Consider the following 16,814-nt stretch of genomic DNA (forward strand, 5'->3'; position numbering starts at 1 on the left):
CCCTAAGAAATAAGTACCTAAGTTGGTATTTGGATATATTTATAAAATTAGGTGACAGGTTGTCAGAAGTTTTGCTTCTTTTGGAATAGACTTAGTTTCTTTCAACATCATTTTCCTGATATACAGACCTTTTCTAAGAAGGTACTGTATACTGATAGGTTTTAGTTTCCTTTTATTTATTTTTAAAAGACATATTTATTTATTCATGAGACACAGAAAGCGGCAGAGACACAGGTAGAGGGAGAAGCAGGCTCCCTGCAGGGAGCCCAGTGAGGGACTCAGTCCTGGAACCCCGGGATCATGTCCTGAGTCGAGGCAGACGCTCAACCACTGAATCACTCAGGCATCCCTTAATTTCCTTTAAGATACCATTAGAATTTCATTTCAAATTGCTAAATATGTTATAAATTACATCATAGGGTCAGTCAGTAAAACATGCTCCTTGAGTTATTTTGGTAGAACATATGAGAATGTTTTAGCAAGTAAAGCTTGAACTCTAAGAATCTACTGCAAAATAATTTCCACATATCTGTGACAAGTCCCCGGTAGGAAAACTGGCCCTTTTCAGACATAGAAGATCTCCCTCACCCCACTCCAAAAGTACCTTTTTTATAACTGAAGAATTTAGGGTTTATTTTTATTATATAACATTCCCGAGTCTTGTCCCATCATTTTGATCCCCAAAGTATATACATATAACATGAGGCTTTATGTGTGTAGATGAAATGAATCATCAGTGATACTTGGATTGAACTCAATTTTTAGTCTTATTTAACATCCCTGCTGTTTTTAAAAATAGTACAAAAGTGAGAGTGTTGACATTAAATTGCGAGCCAGAGGAGATGATGGTGTAGACAGAAAGTCATTCAGAGGGACTTACCTACCTTTTCTGTGTGAAGGCATTGGTGGTGCAGTATTAAAGAAGAGAGTTACACATTACACTGAGCGCATTTTATGGAAACATCTCCATGGTTAGAAAACCTAAGAGAAATAATTCACATACTAGCTAGAAAGTGGGTAAGAGTATCTTTGTATCACCTTATCAAATGTGTACTTTGATGATATGCTGTGTTCTGAAAGTAGCTTTGCTGTTTCCTTTTTTTTTTTTTTAAGATATTATTTATTTATTCATGAGAGACAGAGAGAGGCAGAGACACAGGCAGAGGGAGAAGCAGGCTCCATGCAGGGAGCCTGACTCGGGAGTCGATCCTGGGGCTCCAGGATCACACCCTGGGCTGCAGGCAGGTGCTAAACTGCTGAGCCACCCAGGGATCCCCTGCTGTTTCCTTTTTGTGTTGCATTAAGGTAGCAGTTCTGTAGTCCTCAGCTGAAAGTATATAAATGACCAGTGGAGTTGGGAGAATGGCTTACCCCTGACTCCCCGAAACTCTTCTTTCCTTCTACTCTGCTGTCCTTCTGTCCCCAGGCCAAAATTTAAGAGAGTGGTTCATGTGAAATGACCCAAACCTAGTATAAATATTATTGCATTTTTAATCCCAGGAGAAGAGATGGATGCTTCACTGGAAAGCAACCAGTATAGAACAGTGAGGTCTGTGCACAAAGAAAAAGCCAGGCTAAATCTGGTAAAACTTTCTAATGATCCAGGATCAGAAGGTGAGAGAAAAGCCAGAAGTTTGTTTGTTTTTTTTTAAAGCCAGAAGTTTAATTGCGTTTATTACCTGAAGGTTGATTGGACAAAACAGTGAATAGTATCTCTCGTAGGACTGTTTTTCAAACTTTGTTTTTCTGACAGATCAAAGTAAGAAATTTATTTTCCCTTGCAGCTGGTATGTACTACTTCATTTTATGAAAAACAATGAAATGTTTATTAAGTCACGAATTTTTTATATTTTATCTTTTCTGATATATTTTCTTATTTTGACATTTGTTCTGTAATGACCAACTAAATTAATTTCAGAAGCCACTGAAACTCCCTACAGTAGTTGAATGACACCACCTTAAGAATTTCTATATAGGTGGTGATTCCAAATCCAGCTTCTAATCATGAGTGTTAATTTCTTTTTATGTAATGGGGATGAATACCCCTTCACTATGCAGTTTCTGTAGTAAGGTTCTCATTTTTGCCTTCTGAGTAAAAAATATCTAGGAGATTTTATCTTGCTTATTGTAGCTGGTTTTTTCTAGTGTTTATGAAAGTATTTCTTTCATGTTGTGATTTTTATTTTGATTAAGATAACCTCCAAATATAAATTTCAGCTCCTATAAGTACCTGTCCAGGTTATGATAACACTGACTTTTATCATTCATTTGTAAGCATAACTACTCTTTAGTATTTTCAGCTGCTGCTTTTTAGTTCGTAATTGTTCAAAGTGAACCATGAGGCCTGAGAAGAATTAGAAAAAGTGCTACTTCAACATACTTGTTAGAACTCTCAGGGAATGGATTTGTGTAGAGTCAATTTCTTCCTTAGAATGGATTATTTACTGCTTTCAGTAACAAGAATATGCTTTATGCAAATCTGTTTTTAAAATATATTGCATGCTTCCCAGCATCATTGACAGGTGCTAAATATATTTTAGCCTGTTCATATCTTTAATTGTGGTGATGACATCCATATGCTATATTATATTTGTATTGGAATACAAATGTACTTCCCACCTAGACTTTTGGTGTTCGATATGGTAGCCTCTAATCACATATGGCTGTTTAAACTTAAATGTAAATTATTTAAGTTAAATGAAGTTAAAAATCCAGTTCCACAGTCACATGAGCCACATTTCATACATGGTTAGTGGCTACTGTATTGGATAGTACATGTCCAGATTTCTGTAATTGCAAAAAGTTCTAAAAGTGGCTTAATGGCAGAGATCTTTTTTAAGATCTTTGCATACACTGCAATAAGAAACCATTACAATCACACTTTTTTAAAAAAGATTTATTTATGAGAGAGAGCCAGCACGTGTTCACACAGGGTGAGAGGAGGAGAGAGAGAATCTTGAGCAGACTCCCCATGGGGGAAGCCTGACATAAGGCTTGATCTCACAGCACTGAGATCATGACCTGAGCTGCAATCAAGAGTCAAACACTTAACTGGCTGAGCCACCCAGGCACCTCACAATTGCACCTTTTTCCTAAGTGCGTAGTACATACTCACTAGGTAGAATTTGGTAAGTGGCTTAGCCCTGGTACTTTTTCTTCCTTTTGGTTTTTGATTTTTGAGACTTATTACTTCTCATTTTCTGCCAGCTATCATTTTTTGCTATAATCAAGCAACAGTAACATCTCTTTCAGTTCTGGTTGTTACTCTGTTGGTGGAAACCAGGAAGCCAAACCATGTAAATGTAAATAGACTGTAAGAGTGGTCCTGAAACTAAAGAGCATTGTACTAAAGAATGAATGGGTCAAGCAGGAAAATAAAGAATTTTAAAATTCATAGAAACAAATGAAAATGAAAGCACAACTGTTCAAAAACTTTAGTAGGATTCAGCAAAGCCAGTCCTAAGAGGGAAGTATATAGCAACACGAGCCTTTCTCAAGAAACAAGAATCTTGGTCTCGAATATACAACCTAATCTTATACCTAAAGGAGCTAGAGAAAGAACAGTGAATAAAGCCTAAGCCCAGCAGAAGAAAATTTATAAAGATTAGAGCAGAAATCAATGAAATAGAAACCAAAAGAACCTTAGAATAGATCAACGAAACTAGGAGCTGGTTCTTTGAAAGAATTGATAAGATTGATAAATCCCTGGCCAGACTTATCCAAAGAAAAGAGAAAGGACCCAAGTAAATAAAATCATGAATGAAAGAGGACAGATCACAACCAACATGGAAGAAATACAAACAATTGGGCAGTCCGGTGGCCCAGCGGTTTAGCGCCGCCTGCAGCCCAGGGCGTGATCCCAGTGTCCTGGAATCGAGTCCCACATTGGGCTCCCTGCATGGAGCCTGCTTCTCCCTCTGCCTGCGTCTCTGCCTGCTTCTCTCTCTCTCTTTCTCTTTCTCTCTCTCTCTCTCATGAATAAATAAATCTTTAAAAAAAGAAATACAATGATAACGTATTATGAGCAATTATATGCCAACAAATTAGGCAATCTGGAAGACATGGATGCATTCCTAGAGATGTATACGCTATCAAAACTGAAACAGGAAGAAATAGAAAACCTGAGCAGACACGAACCAGCAAGGAATTTGTAGCCGTGATCGAAAATCTCCCAACAAACAAGAGTCCAGGGCCAGATGGCTTCCCAGGGCAGTTCTACCACACACTTAAAGAACTAATAAACTATTTTTCTGAGGCTGTTTCAAAAAATGGAAATGGAAGGGAAACTTCCAAACTCTTCCTATGAGGCCAGCATGACCTTGGTTCCAAAACCAGAGGAAGACCCCACCAAAAAAGAATATCCCCAATGAACATGGATGCAAAAATTGTCACCAATATACTAACCAACAGGATCCAGTAGTACAGTGAAAGGATTATTCACCACAAACAAGTGATATTTATTCCTGGGCTGCAAGGGTGGCTCAACACCTGCAAATCAATCATAAAAGAATGGACAAGAGCCATATGATCCTCTCAATAGATGCAGAAAAAGCATTTGACAAAGTACAGCATCCTTTCTTGATTAAAACTTTTCACAGTGTAGGGATAGAGGGAACATATACCTCAATATCACAAAAGGCATATGTGAGAAAGCCCACAGTGAATAACATTCTCAATGAGGAAATACTGAGGGCTTTTCCCCTAAGATTAGGAACACAGCAGGGATGTCCACTATCACCATTGTTGTTCAACATGGTACTAGAAGTCCTAGTTTCAGCAATCCTACAACAAAACGAAATAAAATGTATTTGAATTAACAAGTCAAACTCTTGACTCTTTGCAGATGACATGATATCCTATATGGAAAACCCAGAGGACTCCACCCCAAAATTGCTAGAACTTACACAGGAATTCAGCAAAGTGGCAGGATATAAAATCAATGGACAGAAATCAGTTGCATTTCTACACCCTACCAATGAGACAGAAGATAAGGAGTCAATTCCATTTACTATTATGCCTAAAACCATAAGAAACCTAGGGATAAATCTAATCAAAGAGGCAAAAGATCTATACTCAGAAAACTATAGAACACTTATTAAAGAAATTGAAGACAAAAAAAATGGAAAAACGTTTCATGTTCATGAATTAGAAGAACAAATGTTATTAAAATGTCTATGCTGTCTAGAGCTATCTATACATTCAGTGCAATTCCTATCAGAATACCATCAACTTCTTTTCACAGAACTGGAACAAATAATCCTGAAGTTTGTATGGAACCAGAAAGGACCCCGAATAGCCAAGGGAATTTTGAAAAAGAAAACCAAAGGTGGTGGCATCACAATTTCAGACTTCAAGCTCTGTTATAAAACTGTAATCATCAAGACAGTATGGTACTGGCATAAAAACAGACACATAAGTCAGTCAAGTAGAATAGAGAACCCAGAAATGGACCCTCAACTTTATGGTCAACTAATCTTTGACAAAACAGAAAAGAATAGCTAATAGAAAAAAGACTGTCTCTTCAACACATGGCATTGGGAAAATTGAACAGCCACATGCAAAAGAATGAAACTGTACCATTTCCTCACCCCACAAAATGGATAAAAGACCTATATGTGAGACAGGAATCCATCAAAATCCTACAGGAGAACACAGGCAGTAACCTTTGTGACCTTGGCTTAGGAACTTCTTCCTAGACATATCTCTAAAGACGAGAAGCAAAGGCAAAATGAACTGTTGGGACTTCATTAAGATAAAAAGCTTTTGCACAGCAAAGGAAACAGTTGACAAAACCAAAGACAACCAACACAGTGGGAGAAGATATTTGCAAATGACATAACAGTTAAAGGGCTAGTATCCAAAATCTATAAAAAACTTATCAAACTCAACACCGAAAGAACAAATATAATCCAATCAAGAAATGGGCAGGAGACGGGATCCCTGGGTGGCGCAGCGGTTTGGCGCCTGCCTTTGGCCCAGGGCGCGATCCTGGAGACCCGGGATCGAATCCCACATCGGGCTCTCGGTGCATGGAGCCTGCTTCTCCCTCTGCCTATGTCTCTGCCTCTCCCTCTTTCTCTCTCTGTGACTATCATAAATAAATTTAAAAAAAAAAAAAAAAAAAAAAAGAAATGGGCAGGAGAAATGAACAGACACATTTCACCAGAGATGGCGTACAAATGGCCAACAGAGACATGAAAAAATGCTCAGCATCACTCAGCATCAGGGAAGTACAAATCAAAATCATAATGAGATACCACCTGATGCCAGTCAGCATGGCCAAAATTAGTAAGTCAGGAAATGATAGATCTTGGTGAGGATGCAGAAAAAGGGGAACCCTTTTACACTATTGGTGGGCATGCAAGCTGGTGTAGCTACTCTGGAAAACAGTATGGCAGGTCCTCAAAAAGTTGAAAATAGAGCTACCCTAGGACCCAGCAATTGTGCTGATAGGTATTTACCCCAAAGATACAAATGTAGTCATTCGTAGGGGCCCCTGCACCCCAATGTTTATAGCAGTAATGTCCATTGACAGAGGAATAAAGATGTGGTTTATGTATACACAAAATGGAATACTACTGTGCCGTCCAAAAATTGAAATCTTGCCATTTGCAAGGATGTGGTTGAAACTAGAGGGTATTATGCTCAGCAAAATAAGTCAGTTTGAGAAAGACAATTATATTGGTCTCACTCGTGGAATCAAAACAGGATCATAAGGGAAGAGAGGGAAAAATAAAATGATTAAATCAGAGACCATAAGAGACTCTTAATCATAGGAAACAAACTAAGAGTTGCTGGAGGGGAGGGATGTGGAGGGATGGGGTAACTGGGTGATGGACATTAAGAAGGGCACATGGTATCATGAGCATTGGGTATTATATAAGGCTGGTGAATTACTGAACTCTAGATCTGAAACTATTAATATATGTTAATTGAATTTAAATCATTAAAAGTGGTCGTGAAATATTCTGAAGAAGAATGAGCATTAGAGTAAGTTACTTTGTGGCCTTTGCGCTGACTACTCAGAGTGCTTTTGGATTCAATTGCTGGCTTTCAAACTGTGTTCTTTGTAGGTGAAATATTGGATATGTTCTTAAGTTGTAGTAATTTGATTTCTGCTTTTTGGATAGAGGAAGTATATGTTAAAGCTTTTTAAAGTGCACATAAATGTACAGCTTGATGACTTTTCACAAACAGCATTCTCATATAACCAGCGTCCATCCCTTTCCAGGCACACCCTGACAACCTACCAACCCTCCAGAGTGTATGCTGTCCTGATTTCTAACACATAGATTAGTTTGACCTGTTCTTAGCCTTATATAAATGGAATCATATGTACTCATTTGTGTCTAGCTTCTTTTGCTCAAATATGCTTGTGAAGCGCATCCATCTTGTTGTGTATTGTTGTAGGCCTCTCATTTTATTAATTATTTTATAGGGATCCCTGGGTGGTTCAGTGATTGAGCGTCTGCCTTAGGCCTAGGGCATGATCCTGGAGTCCTGGGATCGAGTCCCACACCGGACTCCTTGCATGGATCCTGCTTCTCCCTCTGCCTGTGCCTCTGCCTCTCTCTCTCTCTCTCTCTATCATGAATAAATAAATAAATAAAATCTTTTCAATATATATATATATAAATTATATATATGTTATATATATATTATACTATTGAGAGACTATACCAGGATTTATGTATCTATTCTGATGTTCATTGGGCATTTGTGTAGTTTTTAATTCAGGGCTACTGCAGATAGTGCTGCTATGCACATTAACTGTGTATGTCTTTTGGAGAATATATATACTCATTTTTCTTGGGTTTATCAAAGAGTGCAATATTAGTCAAATATTTCAGTATTAACAAATTATTGCCAAATAGTTTGCTCATTTATATTCCCACAAGCAGGGATCCCTGGGTGGCGCTGCGGTTTAGCGCCTACCTTTGACCCAGGGCGTGATCCTGGAGACCCGGGATCGAATCCCACGTCGGGCTCCCGGTGCATGGAGCCTGCTTCTCCCTCTGCCTGTGTCTCTGCCTCTCTCTTTCTCTGTGTGACTATCATAAATAAATAAAAATTAAAAAAAATAAAAAATATATTCCCACAAACAATAATTAAAGATACAGAATATCTATATTCTGTGTCTTCACTAACTCTCACAAGATATTTTCCATCTTTTTCATTTTGTCCAATCTGGTGAGTGGGTAGTGGTTTAATTTGCATTTTCTTGATGACTATTGAAGTTGAGCATATTTTCATACTTATTGGCCACGTCAGTATCCTTTTTTCTTAGGATCTGCTAAAACCTTTTCCCTATTTCCCCATTAGATTATAGGGTTTTTTTTAGCAGCTTCATTGAGATAGAATTTTCCTACCATTAAATTCAACCTTTTAAAGTAGATAGTTCACTACTTTTTTAGTATATTTACAGAGTTGTGCAATCATCACCAATATCTAATTCTAGAACCTTTTAATTATCTCCAGAAAGAAACTCCATGCCCATCAGCAGCTACTTCCCATTTCTCCTACCCCTTACCCTTGGCAACCACTAATCTACATTCTGTTTCTGTGGATTTGCCTTTTCTGGACATGTCATATAAATGGAATCATTCAATATGTGGTCTTCATGATTTAGCGTAATGATTTCAAGGTTTATTCATGTTATAACATGAATACGCCATTCCCTTTTGCCAAATAATATTTCTTTCTTTAGGTATATCACATTTTCTTTATTCTTTCATCAGTTGAGGAACATTTGGGTTATTTCCACTTTCTGGCTGCTATGAATAACGCAGCTGTGAAATTTGTGTACAGGTTTAGGGTGCCTGGGTGGCTCAGTGGTTGAGCATCTGCCTTTAGCTCAGGTTGTGGTCCCAGGATTCTGGGATCAAGTTCCACATCGGGCTCCCTGCCAGAAGCCTGCTTCTCCCTCTGCCTATGTCTCTGCCTCTCTCTGTGTGTCTCTCATGAATAAATAAAATCTTTTTAAAAAGTAAAAGTAATTTGTGTACAAGTTTTTTTTTTTTTTAAAGATTTTATTTATTTATTCATGAGAGACAGAGAGAGAGAGAGGCAGAGACACAGGCAGAGGGAGAAGCAGGCTCCATGCAGGGAGCCTGATGTGGGACTCCATCCTGAGTCTGCAGGATCAGGCCCTGGACTGAAGGTAGCGCTAAGCCGCTGAGCCACCCGGGCTGCCCCTGTGTACAAGTTTTTATGTGGACGTGCTTTCACTTCTCTTGTTTATATATCGAGGAATAGAATTACTGGGTCATAGGATAACTTTGTTTAACATTTGAAGATCTGCCAAACTTTCCCACAGTGACTGCACCATTTTACATTCCCACCATCAATATGTGAAGGTTTGTTTCCAACTATTGTTATTGTCCTTTTTATTTTAACAACCTTGTAGATGTGAAGTCCTATCTCATTGTGCTTTTACTCTCTCAATGATTTGCAGTAGTTATAAATCTGTTTTGGTTAGAGTTCCTTTGTTGGATGTGTATTGTATCTTTTCATTTTCTTAATTGTCCTTTGATGAGAAGTTTGTAATTTTTAGTATAGTTTATACATTTTTTTAGCTTATGATTTGTGCTTTTTTTTTTTTAAGGATTTTATTTACTTATTCATGAGACACACACACACACACAGAGGCAGAGGGAGAAGCAGGCTCCACGCAGGAATCTGGACATGGGACTCGATCCCTGGTCCCCAGGATCAGGCCCTGGGCTGAAGGCGGTGCTAAACCGCTGAGCCACCCTGGCTGCCCGGTTAGTGCTTTTTGTATCCAGTTTAAGAAGTCTTTTTATATTTGAAAATCTCAAAAGTATTCTCCATGTATTTCTCTAAAGGCTCAATCATTTTACCTTTATGGTTTATGGTTTTATTTTTTTATTCTACTTTTTTTTGTTATTTGATCTTCAGCTCTTGTCCATCTGGAATTGATTTGAGAGACATTTTTTTAAAAGATGGTTTCTCGGGCAGCCCAGGTGGCTCAGTGGTTTAGCGCTGCCTTCAGCCCAGGGTGTGATCCTGGAGACCTGGGATCGAGTCCCACGTTGGGCTCCCTGTATGGAGCCTGCTTCTCCCTCTGCCTGTGTTTCTACCTCTCTCTCTCTCTCTCTCTCTCTCTCTCTCTCTGTGTCTCAGGAATAAATAAAATCTTTAAAAAAAAAAAAAAAAGATGGTTTCTCTCCAATTGCTAGCTAACATTTTATATTTTTTCTTTTTTCTTCTTCTTTTTTTTTAAAGGGTGAGAGACAATTAATACATGTTTAGAAAAATAATGTAGTGTTCAGGAATTCGTTGGTTATAAAGATTTGCCCTCAGGTGATGATTGCAGAGTTAGGAAGAAGGGTTTAAGATTTGTAGGACTCCCGAGGTGCTTGACTGGCTCCATCTAAAGAGCACGTGACTCTTGTTCTTGAGGTCCTGAGTTTGAGCCCCATGTTGGTGTAGAGATTACTTAAATAAATAAATTTAAACAAAACCAAATTTTTTCCAAGCACCAAACATACCAAGTATACCATAAAAAAGAAAAAAAAGATTTGTAAGACTCCTATCATATGTCAGAGTCTTAGCTAGGCATTTCATAAACTCCTTCAATCTCTACAGTATTCTTGTAAAGTAAATGACATCATTCTTTACTTGGAAATGAAAAAATTGAAGCCCAGAAAGATAAATACACTTTCTTTTTTTTTTTTTTTTTTTTTTTTTTTATAAATACACTTTCTTAAGCTCACACAGCTAGTAAGTAGGTAAAATCATGCCTCAAAACTAAGTCAGTCTGGCTCTAGAACTCTATTATCTTTTCTTTGTTCATTTTTTCCAAATCTTGTAAAATCTTAACTATTAAATTTTCTAATTTTACCTGTCCATCTTAAATTACTATAACATTTGGCCCAATAATAGATGCTGATGACCTGTGAAAACAGGTAGGAGAGTAGGTAGGTAGGTAGATAGGTAGATGGGTTTTATTTTTTGTTTAAGGTGGCTTGAGGGAAGCAGGCAATGAATCAACAATTGAGACATTTTGGGACAGAAAGAATTGAAGTAATAATCTGATGCTTGAAAGATTGGGTGCCTAAGAGATTCTTGTCAGTGGATAATAATGCCAGAGAATCTTGCCTGTGTGGATGTTTAATTTGCTGTGTTGCAGATCTTATTTTCCATGCTATGAAATTAAGGATATTTCCTTTAAGTATATTAGGGTCAGAGAGGGCATTTTCTAGGGCTCCCTCTGCTGGTTTCCTGTTAGTAATTAAGATACCTAGTTGCCAAAATTAAGCTGGTACTAATGATGTAAATAAATTTAGGAAAGAAATTGATTTCAGGGTCCATTAGAGGAGATCAATGTTCGTAGCAAATGCAAATAGAAAAATAGAGGATTATTTAAGTTCATTTATTTTAGAATTCAAGTTTGGCTATTGAATCTCTTTCAAGTTATGGAGAAGACTACTTTTTTTGGCGGGGAGAAGACGAATACTAATGGTATTGGAAACTTTCTATTTCAAAAAAATAGTAAAACTTTATACTCAGAGGGTAGCATGTGAAGCATCAGTATGTGGGATCAACTTTCTGAGTTGGTGATGACATTACAAAAGTACTATTTTTGGCCCTTTTTAGCTAAAAGATAAACTTCTAGCAGCAGCTTCAGTGGAGAATTCTGGGACTGGATCGTTTCTAGAAAACTTGGTTGTTTGGAAATATTCAGAGAATTAGATGATTAAATGAGGACCTTACTAAATGAGAAACGGTGGGGGGACTCCAAAGGTCTATGGCAATTACCTCTTTTCACACCCAGGGTATTTCACATAAAATTGCTAGGCAGCTATTAGGCATTTCACACCTCGTAGATCATGACTCTTTCCCAGCTAGCTGTGATTTGACCTCACTTTTCTTCTCATAATAGCTCCAGACAACTACAGTTTCCCTTTCAGAGTTGCCTTTTGAGGTGAAGTCTGTCTGCCACTTTGAGTTCTAGACATTTTGCTTGGTAATATGCAGAATATAAAATAGCCCTTATTTAAGAAAACTGATTATAAAGAATCTAAACAAGTATGTGCTGATTTTTTTTCATTAGAGCTAACACTTATAAATAATAAATCCCTTTGATATTTAACTTGTTTAATTTGCAAAAGTGATGTAGTCCCAAACTTGGAGGAAATTTTATGTAAAGCAAAGGTTAAACAGTTTTAGTTAAGCATTGAACCATCTTTATAATGGACTATTTCTTCCTGTGACAAATGAAGAAGACCTAGTTTTACTTCTTCAGGAGCAAGGATAGTATAATTTGGTTTTAAATAAATAAAAGGTAGCATTAGTCCAAGAAATAACAAATATATTATTAATCCAAGATTAAATATCATTAGTCTAAGAAGTTTGGTATTAGAGGGACAGATTCTGGGAATAATCTGGGTTCTATTGTGAAAACATTAAAATGATTTATTACTGTGTAGATCTGCTACAGATTTGTGTATGGATGAGTGTGTGCATCTATTATTTGCATGACTTCAGAATTGACTGTTAGAACTGTTAGGACTGTTACAGATCATCAGCCTGCAAATATCAAGGCAAACCTCATTTTCACAGGGTAGTTTTGACAGTATAAAATAAAATCAGAATAAAAAGTCCTTAAAACATGAAAATATTTTAGAGGAAATGCAAAGTGCATTAACTTTTTGCTGTTTCCTCATATTACTACTCTTAATAGCTCCTAATATTTTTATTACTTGTAAATTTAGAAAATTTAATAGTTAATTTTAGTCAATTTCAAATTTGGGATGCTAAATATTTGAGTTGTTGAAAAGCTAAGTAATCTTCATCTTCCATTTAAAGTCCACTGTAAGTCTGGCTCCATGCTTTTTCTCCAGTCTTCTTACCAGACTAACAGTTGTAAGATACATTTTGAATTTAACCTCTACCACGAATCAGCAGGACCATAGGCAAGTCATGGGATGATTTCTTTATCTGTAAATAAAGGAACTACACAAAATCTATGGTTTTAACGCTTTATTTGGAGAAATCCTTTGAGAATCTAATGAAAGCTATGGATCTTTATACCTGGAGAACTGCTGATTCACACAGAATGTTACATATAATTTCAGGATCTGCAGTGTTCCCTGAAGCCATCCACACTAACTTCAGTTTAAAGAGCCCCCCCGGATTGTAGGTTTTCTGATTTCCAAAATCTATAATTCTGTATTTCTATCCCACACCATCCTGTTATCTGGCTATACTATATTATCCTTATTTTTTTCAGACTCATTCTGGAATTTGTACTCATTATCTCAACTTTCAGATGTCCTTCTTTTCCCTTTATCTGTCCTCACCTTTAAAACCCTCTACTTAGGGCAGCCCGGGTGGCTCAGGGGTTTAGCGCTGCCTTTGGCCCGGGGCCTGATCCTGGAGACCCAGGATCGAGTCCCACATCAGGCTCCCTGCATGGAGCCTGCTTCTCCCTCTGCCTGTGTCTCTGCCCTCCCCCCCCCCCTCCCCGGTCTCTCATGAATAAATAAAATAGTTTTAAAAATAAATAAAACCCTCTACTTAAAGCACAGTTCAAATCTTTTTTTTTTTTTTTTTTTTTTTTTCTGTGAATCTTCTTCAGTCAGAATTAATTTTCTCCTTAGAACTTTGTGCTTCCTTTATAGCCCTTAACCTGTTTGGTCCTGTATTACGGTTGGAGGGCTGTGTGTCCTCTGTCTTCCCTTCCTCTTCATATCTGTTCCTTGATGAATTATAAGTATCTTGACATCAGCAGCTATGTTCCCGTTAGTTTTATAATTGAATGGTGCCTTACTAGTAGTAGTCATGGAATAAATGCTTGCTAAATTAATTTGAATTTGTCACTTAGTTCTAATGACTGTCTGTTATGTCATATGCTATTTCCTGGGAAGGTTGCCTTTGTCCCCTGAAAGTAGAAAGTGGTGTGAAATAGAGAAAGAACCACATATATGAGATGAATTTAAATAATGGATTGAATTTAGGGAGCTGCAAGGGCATTATCTGGGAGAGATGAAGAGAAATGAAAGAACTTGTGTTTCCTTAGTGAAATTAGTCTATTTTTACTGAAAATAGATAGGTATTAAAATTTAGCTTACAAATTTTGATTAAGCTTTGTATTTTACATTTTTGGCACTTTTGTTTTTATAGGTACAAGAAAATTCCCCGGGACATAGAGCTGGACTGGAGCCATTCTTTGATTTTATTGTTTCTATTAATGGTTCAAGATTAGTAAGTTAAGCTTTTTGTAGTTTCAACTAAAATATTTTGTAATCTTTTGAAAATGGAATTTTTCAGATTATCTGAGGTGAATGTTTATTCATTAGTTACAATCATTAGATGGAGTATGATACCAGTTTGTAAAAATTATGTTAATAAACATGAAAATGCCAAATACAGAATACTATACCTCCCACTTCAGTGATTATCTTAGGAGAATACAATATTCCTAATATTTTTATTAGGAGACTTTTTATATGTTGAATATTCAATTTTTTAAGCGGAAAGAATTAAGATGGAAAATGTTTGCTTTCTCAATGATTTCAGACTTTTGAATGTTACTGACAAGTGGATTAGTAAAGACTCATTCTCAAATAACTTGGAACTAAATTTCATGATATATAAATAATGTTTTTAGAAACAGAGAGGTATGTTCCAAAAGTACAGAATTAAAACCACCTTTTATAAGTTGCTTTCAGTTTACTTGTAGTAAAGTCTTAAAGGAAATATATAATTTCAGCAAAGGAAATTCTCATGACAGTGGCTACTTGGTTTATTTTTTCACAGCAGTTTTAAGTTTTTGTTCATTATTTATCAGCATCTCCTACATAATGGCCTTTATTCATTTTTGTAATGAAATATTTAACATGCTGCTTCCATTTTTCTTTGCTGCCAATTCCTAATAAATAAATAAAGTGTGTATATAGGAGTGCTGTCCAAAATTAAACCACAACCTCAGCAAATGTTTTAGATTTTAAAATCAAAGTCATACCAACTCTGTTAGTAATATGACTTTTTAGGGAGTATTTCAGTTTTATAGCACTAAAGTCAAGATCACTTCAAATAATGTTGGGTTGCAAAATCTATAATCCATAGTCAGCTATTAGAAAAAAGTCTGAAGTTGGCAACATAGGAGTTCTTAATTTTTGACATTCACTCCAAGAAACATTTGAATGTTAATGAAAGCTTTACCTGTTGGATGTTTTATTTAGGTTGGTTATTAACATTTCTCCAGTAGGGCCATAGGATGCTTATTAAGCTGGGATAATTAATGCTAATTTTTTATTAAGAGAAATGATTTCTATGTGTTCACAGAATAAAGACAATGACACTCTTAAGGATCTACTGAAAGCAAATGTTGAAAAGCCTGTAAAAATGCTTATCTATAGTAGTAAAACACTGGAGCTGCGGGAGACCTCCGTTACACCCAGTAACATGTGGGGTGGCCAGGGCTTGTTGGGAGTGAGCATTCGTTTCTGCAGCTTTGACGGGGCAAATGAAAACGTTTGGCATGTATTGGTAGGTATCAACTTTGACCTGTTACTTACAGTTTAAGAAATGATATAGAAAGGTGCTGTATTCATCTTTGTTGGATTTTAGAGTTTTAGGCTATTTTTGGTTTCTGAAAATTAGAATTCCTAGCTATGGTTAACAGTTTTTAATAATTTAGGAAGAGAAGTAGATATAGATGGCTAAGAACTATTTTTCTAGTGATTCATTCATTAGAAGGAGAAATGTTAAAGCAGATAGCTACAGATAGCTAAAATAATATTTTTAATTTTTATTAAATGTGATTTTTAGCTAGTGATTTAAATATATATATTCTATAGTTTCTGACATCTGACATGTGAATAAGATAGAAATAAAAGGGTTTTTTAAATCACTAAAATTAAGGACTATGAACCATAAAATTTGGAAGATTATTTTATATACATTATTTTTGGGTGTGTTTTTTTTTGTGTTATTCTAGGAAGTAGAATCAAACTCTCCTGCGGCATTGGCAGGTCTTAGACCTCACAGTGATTATATCATTGGAGCAGATACAGTCATGAATGAGGTAATTGTTGTGTTTATTAGTAATGAAAGTTACGTAAAATTTTCTCATTAACGTTTTAAAGTTCAGAAGTATATTTGCATACTTCACATTTAGAGTTGAAATTTAAGTCTTTGCTAATCAAGATAACTTATGTGTCGGTGTTAAACAGAACACTTGGGAGGTGTCTTACAGGGTATGGCTGTGAGGAAAAATACATACCGTGTGGCAATTGTACAGATTTTGTGTATGATATACATAGTCTCTTACAGGAGCACCTGGATGGCTCAGTCACTTGAGCATCCAACTCTTGATTTTGACTCAGGTCATGATCTCGAGAGATCATAGGATGGAGTGCTGCACAGGGCTCTGTGCTCAGCGAGGAGCCTGCATGGAGATGCTCTCCCTCTGCTGCTCCTCCCACTCTTGAACGTGCATGTGGGCGCGCTCTCTTCCTCTCAGAACTTTTAAAAAAAAAAATCTCTTGCATACCTCAAGACTAAATCAGGTGCTCATTTTGGTTACTGATTTCATTTTCTCTTCCCCTTTTTAAGGGAACAAAATTGGCTCAGCTATCTTAATAGATCCTTTTCCTTGTCTGTCAGCTATTGGAAGTATATATTGCTAAATCGAAAATGAGAGAAAAAATAAGAGGCCCAAATGACCAGGTTTTAATAATGAAGAGTAGGGGCACCTGGATGGCTCAATCAGTTGAAAGTCCAACTCTCGATTTTGGCTCATGTCATGATCTCAGGGTCATGAGATCAAGCCCTGTGTTGGGCTC

At 36.7% G+C, this 16,814-nt stretch overlaps 1 protein-coding gene across 1 annotated transcript in view; it reads left to right on the forward strand.

Moving 5' to 3' along the window:
* The window catches only part of GORASP2 (golgi reassembly stacking protein 2), a 38,407-nt gene that overhangs the window by 7,554 nt on the left and 14,039 nt on the right, over window positions 1-16,814 (forward strand). Inside the window, exons 2-4 of the mRNA XM_025460140.3 lie at window positions 14,149-14,229; window positions 15,313-15,516; window positions 15,968-16,054. Of these exons, the coding sequence (XP_025315925.1) occupies window positions 14,149-14,229; window positions 15,313-15,516; window positions 15,968-16,054 (372 nt within the window). The remainder of the gene's footprint in view (window positions 1-14,148; window positions 14,230-15,312; window positions 15,517-15,967; window positions 16,055-16,814) is intronic.

This window comes from Canis lupus, chromosome 36, assembly GCF_003254725.2.
Source record: "Canis lupus dingo isolate Sandy chromosome 36, ASM325472v2, whole genome shotgun sequence".
Classification (NCBI taxonomy): domain Eukaryota; kingdom Metazoa; phylum Chordata; class Mammalia; order Carnivora; family Canidae; genus Canis; species Canis lupus.